General features: G+C 48.2%; 1 protein-coding gene across 3 annotated transcripts in view; it reads right to left on the reverse strand.

Annotated features, from left to right (window-relative positions):
• Window positions 1–20,286, reverse strand: part of WDR62 (WD repeat domain 62) — a 39,466-nt gene that overhangs the window by 13,719 nt on the left and 5,461 nt on the right. For all 3 annotated transcript variants that reach the window (XM_048502022.1, XM_048502023.1, XM_048502021.1), the window contains exons 4-21: window positions 19,510–19,567; window positions 18,260–18,430; window positions 17,829–17,963; window positions 13,997–14,179; window positions 13,752–13,912; window positions 12,448–12,622; window positions 12,091–12,228; window positions 9,751–9,926; window positions 8,435–8,526; window positions 7,194–7,319; window positions 6,782–6,849; window positions 6,452–6,573; window positions 4,535–4,610; window positions 4,179–4,290; window positions 1,852–1,915; window positions 1,323–1,448; window positions 1,075–1,211; window positions 602–654 (exon numbers count right to left, since the gene is read on the reverse strand). In XM_048502022.1, the coding sequence (XP_048357979.1) occupies window positions 602–654; window positions 1,075–1,211; window positions 1,323–1,448; window positions 1,852–1,915; window positions 4,179–4,290; window positions 4,535–4,610; window positions 6,452–6,573; window positions 6,782–6,849; window positions 7,194–7,319; window positions 8,435–8,526; window positions 9,751–9,926; window positions 12,091–12,228; window positions 12,448–12,622; window positions 13,752–13,912; window positions 13,997–14,179; window positions 17,829–17,963; window positions 18,260–18,430; window positions 19,510–19,567 (2,173 nt within the window). The remainder of the gene's footprint in view (window positions 1–601; window positions 655–1,074; window positions 1,212–1,322; window positions 1,449–1,851; window positions 1,916–4,178; window positions 4,291–4,534; window positions 4,611–6,451; window positions 6,574–6,781; window positions 6,850–7,193; window positions 7,320–8,434; window positions 8,527–9,750; window positions 9,927–12,090; window positions 12,229–12,447; window positions 12,623–13,751; window positions 13,913–13,996; window positions 14,180–17,828; window positions 17,964–18,259; window positions 18,431–19,509; window positions 19,568–20,286) is intronic.

A 20,286-nucleotide genomic window follows, 5' to 3' on the forward strand; every position in this document is an offset into this window, starting at 1 on the left:
CAAGTGATTCCGGCCGTGAAAGCCTTCGACAATACATTAAACCTGATTAGTCGTCTGACAGCAGAGTTGAAAAGGAACCCTGATTAGACCTTGGCCCTGGCTAATGGTGGCAACGACGTTATGTTTAATCATGATTAAGATTAGGAGGAGGAGGAAAGGAGGAGGAGGAGTTTGGATTTATACCCCACCTTTTCTCTCCTGTAAGGAGACTCAAGGTGGCTTACAAGCTCCTTTCCCCTCCTCTCCCCACAACAGACACCTTGTGAGGCAGGTGGGGCTGAGAGAGTCCCGAAGAACTGTGACTAGCCCAAGGTCACCCAGCAGGAATGTGGGAGTGCGGAAACACATCTGGTTCACCAGATAAGCCTCTGCCACTCAGGTGGTGGAGTGGGGAGTCAAACCCGGTTCTCCAGGTTAGAATCCACCTGCTCATAAGAGGGGGGCAAGAATACAGAGCGCATAAACTGAAGTTAAGAAGTGGGAGAGTTGCCCAGATGCAAGATCAAGGACATGAACCCAAATCAGCTGTTAAACATTTTAATCATTCTGGCTCGCACAGTCCCTCAACATTTCCTTGGCTGTATGAGCATATCTTACTTACCAGTCTCTTGGCCCACATGGGCAGTCTGCCATTGGTCAGGACACAAGGGGGACCTGGAGAACGGCAGAAAATATTGGGGTGAGCAATTGGCAGACATGTTCAAAATATAAGACTCATTGGCAAAGGAGAGGAAACCCATTTTTCATATGTAATTTTTTTTAAGGGAAATGCTTTTTAGCAGAGCTGGGTTATATTAAAGAAGTTTTACCTTCTGAATCCTTAAGGCCTAGAATTGGGACTTTTAAAAAATATTAAAAGCTGAGCACAGACTCTCAGGATCCCTGACTCAATCCAGCTACCTTTTCTCCTTGAGTCTCAACAGGCTGACATCGGGCAAGGGAAGAGTAGAAGGCCATTTTGGTCTTACAGTTCATATGCAAAGCAAGGCCTGTCCTTGAGAAGAAGGAGCTCTGATCCCATGTGCTTTCTCTCCTAAGCCCAGCCTGCCTTGGGAACCAAAGGTGCTCCCTCACCTGTATCCGAGTCCACTTTGGTGGGAGTCTGAAAGGATGCTTTTCCCGCCTCTCTCTCATCCTCAGTGTCGGAGTCAGCTGAGAGATCAGCACCAGAGGAACTCCTTCCACTCGGCATGGCAATGTAAGTTTCCCGCCTGTAGGAGGTCAGATATGTCCCTCACCATCACATGACCATAGCCAGGTCACCCCAGAGCAAGGGAGGAAGGCATCGCCTCAAGGCAACAAGTGGCAGTCTGGTCCAGTACCTGACCTGTGGAGACCACGTCTGTTCTCGGGCTTTCTTCTGCTGCTGCTGGACTTGATCTAGTTCCATCAAGTGCTGTTTCATGTTGGCAGTAATTTCTGGGCTGAGATGCCATATGAAGATGCAGCTGGACAAAGGGGCAGGGGAGGGAAGAACCCAGTTTACAATGCTGAAAACTTCAACCCTCTCTGCTGCACCCTGCAGGTGTGGCCTGTTAATAACAGTTCTTCTCTCCAGTAAAAGAAGCGTTCTGGCTTTGGTGAGGTTGTGGATCCCTGGGAAGGAAACAGCAACAGAGCACCGCACCCCGTAGATCTTCAGGATCCAGCTCTCTCTTGCTCCTTTCTACCTATGGATCCAAAAGACCCACCAGGAGACACCCTGCCCCACCCCCACCCTGCAGACTCTTCCTTGTAGGCTATTTAAACTCCTGTGAATTCTTTTAAAGTTCAGCCAAGTGAGTCATTTTCACACCATCCTGCCTAAGCTTCGAAGCCTTGCAAACATCTCCCGTAGCTCCAAAAGCGCACCTGTCTCCCGAGACGGTGATCAAGTGCTTGCAGTCGTAGGTGAACTTCATCCCTGTGACCACCTCTGGAAAGCAAAGGAGACGGGCAGACTTTGAGAAGCCAGGGCGCAGGCAGTCAGGCTTGCAAACGTGAGAACGTCCACAGGCCAGCCCACACCTGGCGTTTTCCCCCCTGAGGTACTAGAAATGGCATACAAGACACTTGAGGGGAAAGCAGGAAGTCGCAATGGAGGGTAAAGTGTGAAGTGAAATACTCGGGACTATGGGAACAGGGGCTGGGCTCATTTTCAAACAGGCCTGCCAGGTCTGGAACTTATCTTCAACATCAAGTGAAGCAATGAAAAAGACTGACTTGGAGCACAAGCAAAGTGCCTCTCCCTCAGATGAAGACCAGTTGCAGCTTCTCCCCCTCACATCCAGAAGAACTTCCAGATCCTACCAGAGGCATACCTAGGCAAACTGGAGCCCTGGGTAAACCTGAGTTTGATGGGCGGCCACCCTCCCCCACCGTGACCAAACAATGATTTTTTTCCACCAGGTTGTTTCAAAGTCACCATCACATTATAGAACATCCCCAACTCACAAATCTGAACACAGCAATGGGCTATGCCACACAGCAGAAATAAATTTTGGAAAACATTTTCAAAATGCTTTCAAAATGTTTTATTACTGCTATGAAAACATTTTATGGTGTTGTATCCAGGTTCCCCAATTAAGGGAAACAGCATCACTTTCAATGTTATTTAAAGTGGGAACACCAGATTCTCCCTTTAAGGTGAATTTAAAAGGAGAATCTGGGCTCCCTCGTTTAAACAAGTGATGCTGGAATCCACCCCCAAACAGCATCATTTTCAATGGTGTTTAAACTAGGGTGCCCAGATTCTCCTTTTAAATCCACCTTAAAGGGAGAATCTGGGCCCCCCAGTTTAAACAACATTGAAAGTGATGCTATTTTGGGGTGGATTCTCCCCTGACCTGAAACAGCATCCCTTTCAATGTTAAAACTGGGGACCTCAGATTCTCCCTTTAAATCCATGCCGAAGGAGGTGGATTTAATAACAACAACCTTTATTAGGCATTGAGAGAATAAAAGAAAGAAAGAAAACAAGCATTGGCAGGAAGGGAGTGGATTTAAAAAGAGAATCTGTGGAAATTTAGGGGGTGCCTGTTGTCAGGGGTGCAATTATTAAGATAGCAGCACCAAAATTTCAGAGTATCTTCGTGAGACCCTAATGATGATACCACCCAGGTTTGGTGAAGTTTGGTTCAGGGGGTCCAAAGTTATGGACCCCTCGAAAGGTGTAGCAACCCCCCCATCTCCTGCACCCCTAGCTCTCCATTGGAAACTAATGGGGATGGGGCATCTCCCTTTGGGAGATCCATAGCACTTTGGACTTCCCCCCTAAAACCAAACCTCACCACAAGACCCGGGTCATATCATCAGGATAGTCTCCCAAAAAATCCCCTGAAATTTTGAGGTGTTGCTAGCTCTAAAATTCACTGGGCCCCCCCCCCCCCCCCCCGGCGCAGGCCAAAAACGGAAAAGACACTGAAAATACAAAATCCCCCACAAACGAACCTGCAATTTTGTCGCCCACCACAAGGTGGCGCCCTGGGCAGCTGCCCACTTTGTCCAATGGGAGGAACGCCTCTGGATCCTACTAAGGGCGGTCAAGATTTGAGTCTCAAGGTTTTAGAAAAGTGAGGCCAGCCCAGCGATTGTTCTGCACCCCGCGGACACAAAGCCTGCTCACCAAGGACATGCAGGCATTCCAACATGCCTGCTCACAGGGAGGCACACTTATTCCCATAAACAGGCTGCAGATTGCAGTGTGCTCTTCCCAGACGAGGGAAATGCAGTTCTGTCATCTTGCCCACTGAACCACACGAACGCTGCTCACTGAGGAGGAGGAGGAGGAGGAGGGGGAGGAGATTGTCAGCCCTCTTGTCAAAACTGACAGGACAGGGCCGAAAAGATTTGCATCTATGAGGGAGATTCCTCAGGACCCACTGCAAAGCAGAAGAGCCACGTCTGACCCCACGACCGGCACTGAAATGTTGCGCCAGTGAGCCAGAATTTCAATAGGACAGCAACAGAATGGACATGGCCATGCTTCTTCCTAGATGCTCTTGGCACAGGAGGCCAGCTGAAGGAAAATCAGCTTTCTCGGCAATTAATGGTACCTGGTACATTCCAGATTCTTGCTGCTCGTTGCATTATTATTATTTGGGGGTGGGGATTCACTGCATAAGCATGGGAGCGTATCGGCAAACAAGGGAGACAAAAATGGTCTCGGGGCGGGCGGGGAGCAGCACTAGCAGACAGACCTGAATGTCCAAACATCTTGGCAACACAGTCACCCGAGTGGAAGTCAATAACAGAGATGCTTTTGTCTGAGCAGCTGGTGGCCAGGAATGTTCCGGAAGGATCTAACTGGACCTGCAAGAAAGGTAAACAAGAGGCACCCAAAGGCACCCTCCAGTCCATCTGCCTGCTGAATGACCAGGCAGAGCCCAAGGCTTTCAAAAGGCTTGGCAGGGGCATTCCTTCAGTTCCCAGCACCGTTTTCTGGAAGCCGCTCTCTTTCTCCGTGGAGCTGAGTGACGCGGGGGCCACAGCAGGCTCACGATAAGAACGCGTTTCGACCCTGTGGTGTTCAGCGGCTTTGTCAATCGCTCATTACCTTCAGCAGGGATCCGTCGTCCCCTTGTGTGCCTTTGTAGCAGCGCTTCTGCTTCCCACTGACGGTGTTGTAGATCCTGGAGGAGGATGGAGAAGTTATTTTGGTGTGTGGCTGCCGGCTGGCTTGACACAACTGAAGTCCCGCTCACTTATAGTGAGCGTTTAGGCCAGTGATGGCAAACCTTTTTGAGACCGAGTGCCCAAATTGCAACCCAAACCTCACTTATTTATTGCAAAGTGCCAACCCGACAATTTAACCTGAATGCTGAGGTTTTAGTTAGAAAAAAATGGTTGGCTCCCTCTTCCTCTGCCCCACCCACCCGAGCAGGGGCCAGCCTGCTCTAGCCTCCAGCAAGTCCCGTGTGCACCACTCTGTGCCTCTCTAGCATCTCTGCCTCCTCTGCACCCGCCCCCCCCCTCCTCGGGCAGCAGCCACCTGCAGCACAGGCACCAGGCCCACCAGCCGAGTCCTCCCTCCTCACCGCGGTGCGTACACGTCGTGCTCAGTGGCCCAGGCCAGCCTAGATGTGTGTGTGTGGGGGGGGGGATGATTTTCCACCCTCGCATGATGAACTCTGTGTGCGCGTGCCCACAGAGAGGGCTCCGAGTGCCACCTCTGGCACCCATGCCATAGGTTCGCCATCACTGGTTCAGGCCTTTGCATAAAGAGCTTTTTAAAACAGCAGCAGAAAGCTATACTCTCATTAGCTAGGGAATGCGAATTCAACGCAGACAGCCAGATGTTTACCAGGGCTGGGCATAATTTCCAGAGAGGAATGTTCCAGCACATATCACATTCATTTTGAGCTGGATTGTGTGGGATAAGTTCCCTGGGCACCTTTGAGAAGCTTGTTTGAAGTCCACTTCCATAATCTCATATATTATCTTTTTTTTTTTTTAATCTTGCATGATTTACTACAGTGCTGTGATTTATTTTCTGGCCAACAGTTCCCTGGCAACCATGGCTAAAGGAAGAGGACAGACATATGAACGTAGCAGTTGTGAAGTGTCAAACAATTTCAACGTTTCAGGTGGGAGATTACAGTATTATTGAAGGCTTTCACAGCTGAAATCAACAGGCTGTATGGGGGGGTTTTCGGGCTGTGTGGCCGTGGTCTGGTAGTTTTTGCCCCTAATGTTTTGTCCACATCCATGGCTGAAACCTTCTCTCCATGGCATCACTGTGCCACGCTGCGCCACACATGGAAAGAAACGCATCTTACTGTGACATGCCTCTGAAGATGCCAACCATAGATGTGGGCGAAACGTTAGGAGAAAAAAAATCCAGACCATGGCCACGTAGCCCAGAAAACCTACAACAGTCAGCTTTGCTTTTCTCTTCGTAAAAAAAAAAGCTGGAAATGTTCCTAGGTTTTGTGGGAGATTTGGAATCCGACTGTTCCATGGCATAGGCCGCAGTGGTGGTGAACTTTTGGCACTCCAGATGTTATTGTAAGGTTGGAGGTTAGTTTCTGCTTCTTCGTCTTGTCCTTGGCGCATTCCACATTCTGGGCTTCATGCCCGGGATGGTTACTGCCTTAACCTTGCTGCGTCTATCTTGTGTATTTGAAGCTTGTTTTCACCCTGTCGTGGGAATTCTGCTTGGGAGTTTGGGGAGGGGCCGAATTGTCCGTAAAAGCGACACCTTGAGCCCGGGAAAGTCAGAATCCGCATTCCGTGTAATGCGATAGTTGAAGCTTATGAAATAAACGAACTGAACTCAGTTACTTTGTTTCAAGTCCTTTGAGGTTCCTTACAGTTATGGACTACAATTCCCATCAGCCCCTTCCAGCATGGCCAACTGATGGGAATTGTAGTCCATAACATCTGGAGTGCCAAAGGTTCGCCACCACGGGCATAGGGCAACCGAACGTGCACTAAAGCCTTTTCCGGAGGAAATCACCGCCGAATGGTTTACCTGACATTTCTGTCTTGGCAGGCCACAACCACGTACTTCTGGGTTATATCGATATCCATATCATACAGGGTTGTTTTCTCTGCCACATGGTGGGTTCTGCCAAAGTGGACTCCATCAGCAACCTGAGGGCAAAGCAAAGCATGCTCTCAAACAGCGCAGGTGTTTCTGGCAGGTGTGCCAGTGCCGTAAACCGTTTCTAGTGAATCTACACAGGACTGGAGCTGAGTGGATCAGCAGTGAATAGTGGATACAAAGGGGCGGGTGGGGAGGGGGGGAATCCTCTGTCAGCAGTAGGCTCTTGAACAAAGATAGCTAGCTGTTCAAGCTCACCTTTTGTGCACTGCGAAAATAGATACTTTTGTCTGCTCCGCAGCTAATCATCTGAATGTTGCCATCTCCTGCAGGAAAAGACAGGGAAAAACTGTCAGTCACAAAAGGATCCCTCAGCCTATCAGCACCAGCCCTCAAGCCTTCACTGGGCACCGTCAACACAGCCTCTCCAGGACAGGCCGAACAAAGCGACGCAAACGCACAGAAAGGGAAAGTGTTTGAATCTGGCTGAAACGAATGAAAGGGCCCAGCACTCACGTCTGGCGCTATTGTGCGCAAAAACACCACCCGTCACACAGCGGTTTTCACACCCCAAGGAGGGAAATGTTGTCCCCCCAGGACCCCGATACTTAGCAAAAGAAAGGAAGCCCCCAGAAACCAGACAGCTAACGTGCAAGTTCTGGAACCTTACCAGCAAACTTCACAGCAGTAATGGCTGATGAGTGGTCATCTAAGGTCTGCTCTAGTTTGTAATTTTTCTCCACGTTTAACACATGGATCAGCCTGTCTCTGCTTGCCGAAGCTAGAAGAGCCATACCTGCGCAAAGCAACGAGGACACCTGAGCTGCATGATTGTTTTGGAGGAACCAGAAGCAATTTAGCTGCAGAATGATTCCCTGGGTCAGCTGAAAGGGGTCAGTGCTATCAGTCACAGACCAGGAAAGGGATTTGGGCATCTTATTGAGCTGCAGAATGATTCCCTGGGTGTTCAGTTCTGGTTGCCACATCTCAAAAAGGATATCGAAGAGATAGAAAAAGTGCAGAGAAGGGCAACGAGGATGATTGAGGGACTGGAACACCTTCCTTATGAGGAGAGCCTGCAGCCGCTTTTACGGACTCTTTTTTTTAGTTTGGAGAGGAGACGTCTGAGGGGGGGATATGATTGAAGTCTATACAATTATGCATGGGGTAGAAAATGTTGACAGAGAGAAATTTTTCTCTCTTTCTCACAATGCTAGAACCAGGAGGCATTCATTGAAAATGCTGGGGGGAAGAATTAGGACTAATAAAAGGAAACACTTCTTCACGCAACGTGTGATTGGTGTTTGGAATATGCTGCCACAGGAGGTGGTGATGGCTACTAACCTGGGTAGCTTCAAAAGGGGCTTGGATAGATTTATGGAGGAGAAGTTGATTTATGGCTACCAATTGTGATCCTCCTTGATCTCAGATTGCAAATGCCTTAACAGTCCAGGTGCTCGGGAGCAGCAGCAGCCGCAGAAGGCCATTGCTTTCACATCCTGCAAGTGAGCTCCCAAAGGCACCTGGTGGGCCACTGCGAGTAGCAGAGAGCTGGATTAGATGGACTCTGGTCTGATCCAGCTGGCTTGTTCTTATGTTCTTAAAGTAGTTGCCACCCTGTCCATCCCACGGGCTTGTCTGAAGTCAACAGGACAAATATACCATGGAGAGGGACTGTGGCTCAGTGGTAGAGCTTCTGCTTGCCAGGCAGAAGTCCCCCGGTTCAATCCCTGGCATCTCCAGCCGAAAGGACCAGGAAGTGGGCGATGGGAAAGACCTTTCTCTGCCTGAGACTCTGCCGGAGCCGCTGCCAGCCTGAGTGGATAAATCTGACTTGGATGAACCAAGCACCTGATTCAGTCGAGGGCAGCTTGAAGTGTTTGTGTGTTCAAGTGTACAGGTTGTGTTTACCCGTTTCTGGCTTCGAGTACTCTAAGCACAGAACTTCGGAGTCGTGGGCTTCAACCTTCATCACCTCCTCCATGCGTTTTAGCTCATGTATCCTGTCAAAAGAAATATACACCCTTGACTAGTATTCCTTTAGAAGTCTACTGCTAGGGTAGCAGTCTCAAAAGCTAGTTCGGTTGCGCCAGGGACGGAAACACATCTTACCATGCCATGCCTCTGAAGGTGCCAGCTGTAGATGTGGGTGAAACGTTAGGAGCAAAAACTACAAGGCAACAGCCACACAACCCGGAAAACCACAACAGCCATTGGTTTAGTTTGCAAAAACCAAAGACAAGAACCCACAAGCACAGATCGGTTCCAACAGGTTACATGTGTTTGGTTTTGGTGAAGAATAAAACAACCATAAATGAGTGAGCAGGATGTATAATTGTATGGTATAAGCCCAGTCTTGTAAGATCGCGGAAGCTAAGCAGGGTCCTTACTTGGAAGGGAGACCTCCAAGGAAGGCCCTGCAGAGGAAGGCAATGGCAATCCCCTTTGGCTTCCCACTTGCCTTGAAAGCCCCTTGTGGGGGCTGCCATAACTTGGAAGCTAAGCAGAGACAGCACTTGGAGGGGAAGTCACCAAAGAAGGCCCTGCAGAGGAAGGCAGTGGCAAACCATCCCTGCTTCTCACTTGCCTTGAAAGCCCTTCACTAGGGTTGCCACCAGCCACCTGCAACTCAACAGCACTTTACATGCACAGTGAACTGAAAGATGTCCTGCTTCCAGCTCAGGAGCTAGAGCAAGCATTCAAGTCACTAACAGCCCCATCCAAAGGGGAGTGGGGGAAATCTGCTTGTGGAAGTGGCGAGGTGCTGCACTGGCGGATTTGCCCTCCCCGGGCAACTGCCCCAGTTGATGGGTGACTGTGCTGGCATGCCACTGCCACCCTCCCTAGCACTGGGACGTGGCGCGAGGGTCCCTGCCGGTGTAGTGGGAGTGGGCTGGGGGAGGAGCCAACGTTAGCTTCCTCCCAGCTATTAGCCCTGTTACGCTGGCAGCCAGGGCTTTAGACTCACACCACCAAAAAGCTGGCATAAGCCTGTTAAGGCCAATGGGGGCTTCTCGGTGGCAGGGAGGTTTTTTTCACTTTTCAACCCTCCCCATGCCACTGGGAAGCCTCTCTGGAAGCAGCAGGGCTCCCGGCCCCTTGGAGGGGGTTGTAAGGCAGGCGTCCACCAGAAACGGACGCGTTTGGGAAGCTCTTGATTCAAGGCATGGCTGTACTGACCCTCAGAGGACAGGTGGAGGCAGCAGAAGGGACAAAGGAAGACCCACCTCAAGTTTCCAGCTCTGTCACCAGAGGCCAAGTGCTGGCCATCAGGGCTGACCTGCAGGACACGAAGACCAGATTTCACATCCAGGTACCCTGTGCTTTCACCTCGGTCTGGCACACTGGCTGAATCTTGCAAATGCTGAGTGTTGTTTTCCACGTAGACAACCTTCACCAAGTTCTGTAACAGGAGAGGAGGACGACACATCTACATACAGGTCATTATTATTATTATCATTATCATTATCATTATTATTAATTATATTTAATATACCGCCCTATCCTCGAAGGGCTCAGGGCGGTGTACAGTATAAAATATCTCATATAAAAGCATACAATTTAAAACAATTCTGGCCTAAAACAATTATGTCCTAAAACAGTTGTCCCAAAAACAGTGTCCCATGAAACCCTTACGCAACCCTCCCCAAAAAGAATAATGGGTCCCGATGGTGTCAGGGACCCATATAAAGCAGTGGGGGAGGGCACCTTTAGCGGTTGGTCTCTCCAAAGGCCCGGTGGAACAACTCAGTCTTACAGGCCCTGCGGAATTCTCCAAGGTCCCGCAGGGCCTGGACAGCTGGTGGGAGAGTGTTCCACCAGGCCGGCGCCAGAGCCATAAAGGCCCTGGCCCGAGTGGAGGCCAGCTGCGTCATTGAGGGGCCAGGGACCTCCAGTAAATTGGCCTCTGCTGAACGCAGAGGTCAAGCCGGGACATATGGGGTAATGCGGTCCCGAAGGTACGAGGGTCCCAGGCCCGTAAGGCCTTAAAGGTCAATACCCACACCTTGAAGATGATTCGGAATTCAACTGGTAACCAATGAAGGCGGCGCAACACAGGGTGAATATGTTCTCGGAAGGAAAATGTATCAAAAGAGACAGTTAAACAAGGAGCCTTTGCAGTGAAACACCAGGAGGGAAGCACTTCAGCCAAGTCTTCTCCGCTACAGCCATTTACACGCCTTCCAGGCCTTCATTTCCCTGTGGATCTGAAATTATAGGGCAAAGCTGCCCTCCCTCCAGGGAGCTCAGGGGAGATGCATGTGGCTTTATAATTAAAACATAATACAGAAACAGCTGTTTGAAAACAAGCTGCCGGACGACGCAAACAGCTAAAGACCTTGAAGGCTTTCATGGCCGGAATCACTGGGGTGCTGTGTGGTTTCCGGGCTGTATGACCGTGTTCTAGCAGTATTCTCTCCTGACGTTTTGCCTGCATCTGTGGCTGGCATCTTCAGAGGATGGCATCTTCACTCAGCATTTGCCATAATCATGATGCTGTTATTGTTCACTGATAATCTAATTCTAATGCGTTAATTATTTATATGATACGCACAGTTTTGATTGCAACTCCATGTTGTCAGCTGCCCTGAGCCCAGCTTTCGTCAGGAAGGACGGGATAAAATTGTAATACATACATACATACATAAGCTAATTAAAAGCCTGGGCTGCTGAATGAAGGTAGAGAGAGGGAGTGTGTGAATTAATGAATTAACGTTATGTGCTATGAATTAACGCCATATGCTGACTTATGAGTCCCTTCTGACTTATGGCAACCCTATGAATTAATGACCTCCAAATGGTCCTATCATTAATAGCCTTGCTCAAGTCTTGCAAACTGAAGGCTCTGGCTTTCTTTATTGAGTCCATCCATCAAAAGAAGGTAATGCCGGTGCGAGGCAAGATTCACATCAGGCCTGTGAAGAAGATTAGGCTGATGGTTTTTCCCAGGCGCACTCCAGCACCTTAACCCAGAGGTGTTGAATTCATTTCTTACAAGGGCCAGATATGACGTAAATATGACTTGGTTGGGTCAGGTCCTTGGGGGTGGGTGGGGAGATGGCTGCCTCAGCTGGCCCCAGAATGGCGTGTGTGTGTGTGTGTGTGTGTGTGTGTAGACTGGCAAGCCTGCAGTGTGGTGGGGTGGCTGCCATGAGAAGAAGAGTTGGATTTATATCCCCCCCTTTTTCTCCTGTAAGGAGACTCAAAGGGGCTTGCAAACTCCTTTCCCTTCCCCCCTCACAACAAACACCCTGTGAGGTAGGTGGGGCTGAGAGAGCTCCGAAGAACTGTGACTTGACCAAGGTCACCCAGCTAATCTAGTTCACCAGATAAGCCTCCACAGCTCAAGTGGCAGAGCAGGGAATCAAACCCAGTTCCTCCAGATTAGAGCGCACCTGCTCTTAACCACTACACCACGCTGGCTCTCATCAGCTCGCCAGACCAGATTGGAAGAAAGGGAGGGATGTCTCAGCTGGCTCATGGGTTTCATAAGCCCCGTCAAGAAGCCATATGTTTGACACCCTTACTCTAACCATCACATCAGACCAACTCATTGTAATGCTTACATGACTGTAAATGTTCCTGTGAAAGCCAGCTTGTGTGCTGTTTCCCAAGCTCCAACACCGAATCGTATTGTCCGATGAGCACGTAAGAAAGGATCCTGGGGGCAAACAGCCTCTGTGGTCCTCAAACTCCGGATATACCTGTGGCGGAGGAATGCAGCATGAGGGGAAACGGAGAACAGAGCACGAAACCCCAGCTAGTCCTCCATGTGCCACAGGACCAAAAGGGCTTGGAGACGCACACAGTTCTAAGAAGCTTCATGGGAGAGGAGTATTTCCTCCATTTCATCCTGGCTTAAGCCTTAAAAGTCTTTTGCAAAAGTGCCTGGTGTGTTATTCCCAAACATAAGCATCCCTCACCTCAATGTTCCACACAAAGGAGCTATGGAAGAGGTCGGACCACACTTTCCTTACTTGCCCGGTGTCTGACACGTCCCAGACATACACACTGTGGTCCTTGTATACACAGGAGAGCCAATGATGGTTCGGATCAAATACCAAGGCGATGGTGTCGGGCCAGCCGGCATCTGCCATTCTGGAGAAACCCAGTGTGGGAAGAAAGATGCCTCTTGGGTTATATATATAAAAAATAGGCAAAACAAAGTAAGAAGAAAAAGAGTTTGGATTTATATCCCCCCTTTCTCTCCTGCAGGAGACTCAAAGGGGCTGACAATCTCCTTGCCCTTCCCCCCTCACAACAATCTCCTTGCCCTTCCCCCCTCACAACAAACACCCTGTGAGGTGGGTGGGGCTGAGAGAGCTCCAAGAAGCTGTGACTAGCCCAAGGTCACCCAGCTGGCGTGTGTGGGAGTGTACAGGATAATCTGAATTCCCCAGATAAGCCTCCACAGCTCAGGCGGCAGAGCTGGGAATCAAACCCGGTTCCTCCAGATTAGATACACGAGCTCTTAACCTCCTACGCCACTGCTGCTCCTAAGAAAAGTGTTAAGAGCACAGAAAACCCAAGAAGACACAAGCAATTGCTGAGGTACCACACAGGAAAAGCCAACAGACCCCCTGACAACAGGGGATGTTACGGCAGGAAGAGAAGTTGCCACGTGCCTAACATTCACGTGCACTTGGCAGCCCCTCCCTCCCTCGGGCTCATGTGACATGAAGCAGCAAATCTGCCTGCATTTCCATTTGCATACGAGTGACGCCCTTGCTCAACAATATGTATCCCCCAGTCTAGTTTCAGGCCTGATCTAGTTGGCCCAATCTTGTCACATCTTAGATCCAATTGGCCATGCTGGCAGGGGCTGGTGGGAATTGTAGTCCATGAACGTCTGGAGTGCCATAGGTTCGCCACCACTGTCCCAGATCCTAAGCAGGGCCGGCTCTGGTTAGTACTTGGGCGAGAGAGCACCAAGGAAGTCCAGGGTTGCTACACAGAGGCAATGGCAAATTAACCTCTTGATGTTTCTTGCCTCGAAAACCCTACAGGGTCGGTTGCAACTTGGTGGCTCTTTTCAGTACCTCCACCATCAGCCCAGCCCTATGCCGAACAGAAAGGCATGGGAAGAAGCTAAAAACACTTTGAGGACACACATTCTACCGAGTTTGGGAACTTGCGGCCCAGCCCAGCAAATTTTGGTTTCCTCCTTGCAGAATTCACGGGTAAACCACCATGGCCCATCCCAGCTCAGCCTCTCCTGGCTGTGTACCTGGGCTTTTCTTCTTTGGCTACATCGATGCCCAAGTAGTGCGGTTTTGGCAAGTCAGTGAGGTAAAGCAAATTGTGCGTGTGGAAGATTCGCACCACTCCGTTAGCACAGCCACAGAAAATAAAACTCTCACTCACACAGATGCAGTTGGCGAGAGATACCTAAGAGAAGAAGATGGACAGGGGTGCGATCAGATCCTGAAGCAGCAGGAGCTGCATCTTTGACACCTGAAGCAACCCACTTACCTTCAGATCGATCCATTTCTCCAGCACGCGCTTCTCATTAAACTGACAGAGGAGGCCCGAATAAGAAATGCAGAACGTGTGGCCTGACATTTTCCCCTGCCCGCATGCCACGTCACAGAAGATGTTGTTGTGAAGCTCTCCGAGAAGCCCCGAGCGCCCAACCAGCGGAACCGTCTCCTTGATCTGCAAGGACAGTCACAGTTCAGATCCAGGGGTTAGTTTTTGGTTAACAATCCTAAAGTCACAAATACCCAGAAGTCTCACCTAATCTTCTGCGACTTCTATCCAAAGAAATCTGATTTGCTTATCATGGTAGGGCAGAAAAATCAATCTTAATTTCCTCTAAATCTCTTCTATTATAAACACGTGATTGCTATCTGGATAAGTGACTGAGTCCTAACTAAATATGAGACAATGAACACATATGCAACTGAGTCAATCAACAGGTGCACATGAGTTACATCTGCTATAGCGAGATATGAAGGCCAATATTGATTTGTTAAAAAGCAATTAATCAAACTTTTTGCAAGATTCCAGTTAACTGTCGTAAATTACAGTAACTTTAAGTAAATAAGAGTTCATGGATTGTTGCAGAGTGCCTGAACTCTCTGTTAACAAGGAAAATGAGGAAAAGTTGGTGACGTTTCTCTTTAATAGGCAATTTTCATTCTCACGCAATGCAAAAAAAAGTTTGTATCAAAAGAAAATAACGATTATCTGAAAATGATAATTTGAAATGTCCTGCTTGCAGCTATAACATGAATTGCTCATAAGGCTTTCAGTTTTTTTATTCTTCCTTTTGTGCTACTGCCCATTTTTTGTAGCTCCTCTCCTCTCCAAACTAAAGAGTCCCAAACGCTGCAGCCTCTCCTCATAAGGAAGGTGCTCCAGTCCCTCAATCATCCTCGTTGCCCTTCTCTGCACTTTTTCTATCTCTTCAGTATCCTTTTTGAGATGTGGCGACCAGAACTGAACACAGTACTCCAAGTGCGGTCGCACCACTGCTTTATATAAGGGCATGACAATCTTTGCAGTTTTATTATCAATTCCTTTCTTAATTATCCCCAGCATAGAGTTTGCCTTTTTCACAGCTGCCATGCAGTGAGTTGACATTCCCATGGAACTATCAACTAAGACACCCAAATCCCCTTCCTGGTCTGTGACTGATAGCACTGACCCCTGTAGTGTGTATGTGAAGTTTGGATTTTTTGCCCCTATGTGCATCACTTTACATTTTGCAACATTGAACTGCATTTGCCATTTCTTAGCCCACTCACCCAATTTATCAAGGTCCGCTTGGAGCTCTTCGCAATCCTTTGCGGTTCTCACCACCCTACATAATTTGGTATCATCTGCAAACCTGGCCACCACGCTACCCACCCCTTCTTCCAGGTCATTTATGAATAGGTTAAAGAGCACTGGTCCCAAAACGGATCATTGGGGGACACCACTCCCTACATCTCTCCATTGTGAGAATTTCCCATTTACACCCACTCTTTGTTTCCTGTTCCTCAACCAGTTTTTAATCCATAGGAGGACTTCCCCTCTTATTCCTTGATCGCTGAGTTTTCTCAACAGTCTCTGGTGAGGAACTTTGCCAAAAGCCTTTTGGAAATCCAAGTAGACAATGTCCACTGGTTCCCCCTTATCCACATGCCTGTTTACACCCTCAAAGAACTCTATTAAGTTTTTAAAACAGGATTTGCCTCTGCAAAAGCCATGCTGACTCTTTCTCAGCAGGTCTTGCTTTTCTACATGTTTTATAATTTTATCTTTAATGATAGATTCTACTAATTACCAGGAACAGATGTCAAACTGACTGGCCTGTAATTTCCTGGGTCCCCCCTAGACCCTTTCTTAAAGATTGGTGTGACATTGGCCATCTTCCAGTCTTCAGGGATGGAGCCTGATTTCAGGGATAAGTTGCCTATTAAAGTGAGAAGATCAGCAATTTCATGCTTGAGCTCTTTAAGAACTCTTGGGTGAATGCAATCTGGGCCAGGGGATTTGGTAGCATTTAGTTTATCAATGGCTGCCAGAACTTCTTCCTTGTCTACCACTCATCTTCGCTAGTTCCTCTGGATTCGCCTCCCTAAGAAGCTTGGTCTTCAGGTGCAGGGAATGTTCCTCACCTCCTTTTGGGTGAAGACAGATGCAAAGAATTCATTCAGCTTCTCTGCAATCTCCCTGTCATCTTTTAGCACACCCTTTGTTCCTTTGTCAACTACCGGGCCTATCGCTTCCCTAGCTGGCTTCCTACTTTTGATATACTTGAAGAACTGTTTGTTGCTGGTATTTATAAGTATAGCAGTCAGTGCTGCTCTCTCATAATCCTTTTTTTTGCCTCCCCTTTACACCTTAACTTGCTTCTCTTTTGCCACCATTTGTGTTCCCCTCATATTCTTCATCTAATGTATCAAACTGGACTTCCCCCATTTTCTAAAAGACATTTTCTTTTTTTCTGGGATAATTTCCTCAACCTCTCTCTTTGTTAACCATGGTGGCTTTCTTTTGGACTGGGTGGCTGCTCTTTCCTAACCTTAAGCGGGAACACATTCCAGTTTTCGAGCTTCTTTTATTACTGTGTTTTTAAATAACCTCCAAGCATCCCGGACAGTTTCGACTCTCTTGATTTTCCCTTTCAGCTTCCTGCGCACTATCCCCCTCATCTTTGAGAAATTTCCCTTTCTGAAGGCAAATGTAACTACATTAGCAGTTGTCACTTGTTCGTATGCAGAGATACTGAATCTGACAGCATTGTGGTCGCTGTTCTCTATCGGCTCAACAACACTGACTTCCCACACCAGGTCCTGGGTCCCACATAGAATTAGATCTAGGATCACCTCTCCTCTGATTGGTTCCACAACCATCTGCTCTAAGCCACAATCATTTAGCATATCCAGGAATGCTCTCTCCTTACTATGACCTGAACATGCATTTTTCCAGTTTATATGGGGATAGTTAAAATCACCCATTACCACTACGTTTTTGTCGGCCTCTCTAATTTCTTTTTCCATCTCAGAATCTTCTTGTGCACTTTGGTCAGGGGGACGATAATATATTCCTAATATTAAACTATCCTTCACACCTGGTATTGATATCCACAGTGATTTTGTAGGGGAACCAGCTCCCCTTGCATTATCTATTTTATGTGACACTATGCTCTCTTTTATGTAAAGGGCAACTCCACCCCCAATGCGCCCTGTCCTATCCTTCCTATAGAGCCTGTAACCTGGTATAACAGCATCCCACTGGTTCTCCTGATTCCACCATGTCTCTGTAATGCCCACTATATCAAAGCCCTCCTTCAAAACTCTGTACTCCAGCTCCCACATTTTAGGTCGAAGGCTTCTACTATTAGCATAGAGACACCTGTATATCCTGTCTCTGTCCTTAACCTGGGATTTATGTGCTTTACCCTCAAGTCTTTTGCAGACACTATCCCTTGTCACATGCACATTGCTATGTTCCTCACTTGTATGTAGTTGATTTAGAAAAACCTCCCTCTCTGTCTGCATCCCCATAGATACTGTATTCTGAACCGAAGTCACTTCAGCTCCTGTCGGCTTTCCCCCAGGGATCAGTTTAAAAGCTGTTCTGCCACCTTTTTAATGTTGAGCGCCAGCAGCCTGGCTCCTCTTTGGTTAAGATGAAGCACGTCCCTTTTGTACAGGCCTGCCTTGTCCCAAAAGGTTCCCCAGTTCCTGACAAATCTGAAACCTTAAAAAGACTTCTGGTGTGTAATGAAGGAATCAAACAACAACCAGGAGAACCTGAACATAAAGGGGAAACTATTTGGAAAGCTGCTTTACTTACACGCAGAGAAGCTCACCTTAACTTCTTTGGACAAATCCAAGAACCAGAACTTTACATGGCGGTGCCCCACTGTGACGAAGTAGCTGTCCTCCGAAAAGGAGATGGCCATAACCTTACAGGACACTTTGTTGGATGCAATGAGTGTATCCTTCTGCAAGGCACAAAATAATCATCCAACCACCAATAATTTCTGCAAGAGGTACAAAGGTGGTACAAATTTCAACCAGAACCCGTCAGTCAGACAGAATATTTCTCTTGTTAGAGGGGTTTTAAACCTTTGGAAATGCAACTGCACAGCAAATTCTGTTCTTGGTTTCTGGGTTCCCTATTACTGATTTTGTAAGTTCTATCTAGGACTAGGCCCTTGGGCGTGAAAGTTGCAGTTTTAAACCACTGGCCTCCGGACAAACAGCTGCAGAGGAGCCCGTCTGTAATGTTGCTTCTTACCTTCCAGTCCCACACGTTGACAATCATGTCGTGCTGATATCCTACCGAGACAATGTATTTCATATTGGGAGAGAAAGCCACACAGGCCACGCCGTGCTTATGCCCGTGGAGCTCTGTCACTTGTGCCTTCTCTTCAACATCCCATACTCGGACGGCTGGCCGGTGTCCATTCTGCAGGGGGAAATCCCAGAACAGAAACAGGGGCTGGACTTTGTTGGTCTGATAGCAGAAGAAGTGTCTGGCTTGCAACACCCACAGAGTGCTCTACTCTTACCAGATCCAGCTCAAGGAGAAAGAGCCAGGCCAGAGGGCAGATGAATGTTTTGACACAGACAGGCTTCTCTCTCTCCTCCTTCACTTTCTCTCTTTCTCTGATCACCCCCCTCCTCCTCCCAACATTAAAATACAAAAAAGAAAGTTAACATTTGCCCTAAAAAATAAGTAGTACCGGAAGCCATACCGTAAATGTATGTGCAAGAATGAGCAAGACTCACGTGCCACCGTATGTGCCTCTCACAATGAGACGAGAATAGCTGATATGGAAAGAAGCACAGTGCAAGCACCCAGCACAAGGAGAACGCAAAAAGTCCCCGTTGGACAATGTGTTTAGCCATTTCGAACACCTTTACACATCTTAAACTGACACCCCAATCCTATTTTTTTCTTGTTTTATTTATTTATTTTAAACATAGATTCGCTGCCTTTTTTCCTTATGGAGCTTGGGCAGCTTATAGTATATAAAAAAACACAAGACAGAGCATACAAAAATACATAAAATCAAAATTTAAAATGATCAGTTTACCTGATTTAATCAGATATGGTTTTTAATCACCTGTCTCCTGAAGATCAAAAGTGAGGAGGCCAGGTACGGCTCTCTGGAGAGGTTATACCATCCTTCCGGAGCTCCATGGGGAAAAAAACACCCCTGTTGTGTACCCACCAAGTGAGCTTTTTTGTCTGCCGGGACAGGGCCTCTCCCTGCGATCTTAATTCCTAGGCAAGAGCACTGCTCTGAATGTCTGAATGGGGCTGAGGCGGCTGCCTTGAAAACAACACTGCCTTCTGCTTGGGGCGGCTTTGCTGGGACGTGAAAGAGATGGACTGGCTGGGGAACTGCAGATGGCCAAGGCAAGTCCTGGACAACTGCAGGCAATAAACATGGCCTAAAACACTTTTGCGTTCTCAGGCAAGTCATGTTTTCCTATGTTCTTTGGTAGTCTTGCATAATAAAAAATCCCAAATGGACTCACCTCACCAGTTACAATAAACTTCCCATCAGGGGAGAAAGACACGGCGCTCACTGTTTTCCTTTAAAAAAAAGGGGGGAGGGGGAGAGCGTGAGAAAGGCAAAAAGTTACCTTCCATCTCCTCTCAAAATAAATAAAAGTAGGCATTTGTGGCAATAGGAGAGGCGACTAACAGGCAGGTCTTGACAAAAGCATTAAATATCACTTCTACAGAATGAGCATCTGACAAACTGAACTCTAATGCACAGAAGTTCTTTGTACAATAAATGTGCTATTGTCTATGGCAGGGGTTGGCAACCCTGACTATCAAAAGAGTCACTTCCACCCCCCAAAAGAAAAAAACTGTCTGGAGCCACAAACCATATTTGAGCCTTAAAATAAGGATAACCCAGCTTATCAAGTCTAAATTAGCCTATGCCGGCTGCCCTGTTGAGCCACCTCTCCTGCCCAGCCCTGCGGCCTCGGCAGGAAATTGACTGGTAGTCTCCAGGCCAGGCTGTATCTCCTGTGCTGCTCTGCCTGGTCAGCCTAGCTAGGCCTCTGCCCGGTGGGGAGGGCAGAAGGGACTGCTGGTTGGGAGCCCAGATGGTGGGTGGGGCGGGGCATGGGAGTCTGCCATACCTGGTCTCGAAGAGCTGCTTTTATAAGCAGGCCGGGGGCAGGGCTTGGGGAGGTGTGGCCTCGCTCCCAGGGGCGGGTGGTGGCATGACCCCGCCTCCTGAACCCCCCTCATAAAAAATCTATACCTACATCACTGACACTGGGGGAGAAAAGATAGTT

Source organism: Sphaerodactylus townsendi, linkage group LG06 (assembly GCF_021028975.2).
Source record: "Sphaerodactylus townsendi isolate TG3544 linkage group LG06, MPM_Stown_v2.3, whole genome shotgun sequence".
Taxonomy (NCBI): domain Eukaryota; kingdom Metazoa; phylum Chordata; class Lepidosauria; order Squamata; family Sphaerodactylidae; genus Sphaerodactylus; species Sphaerodactylus townsendi.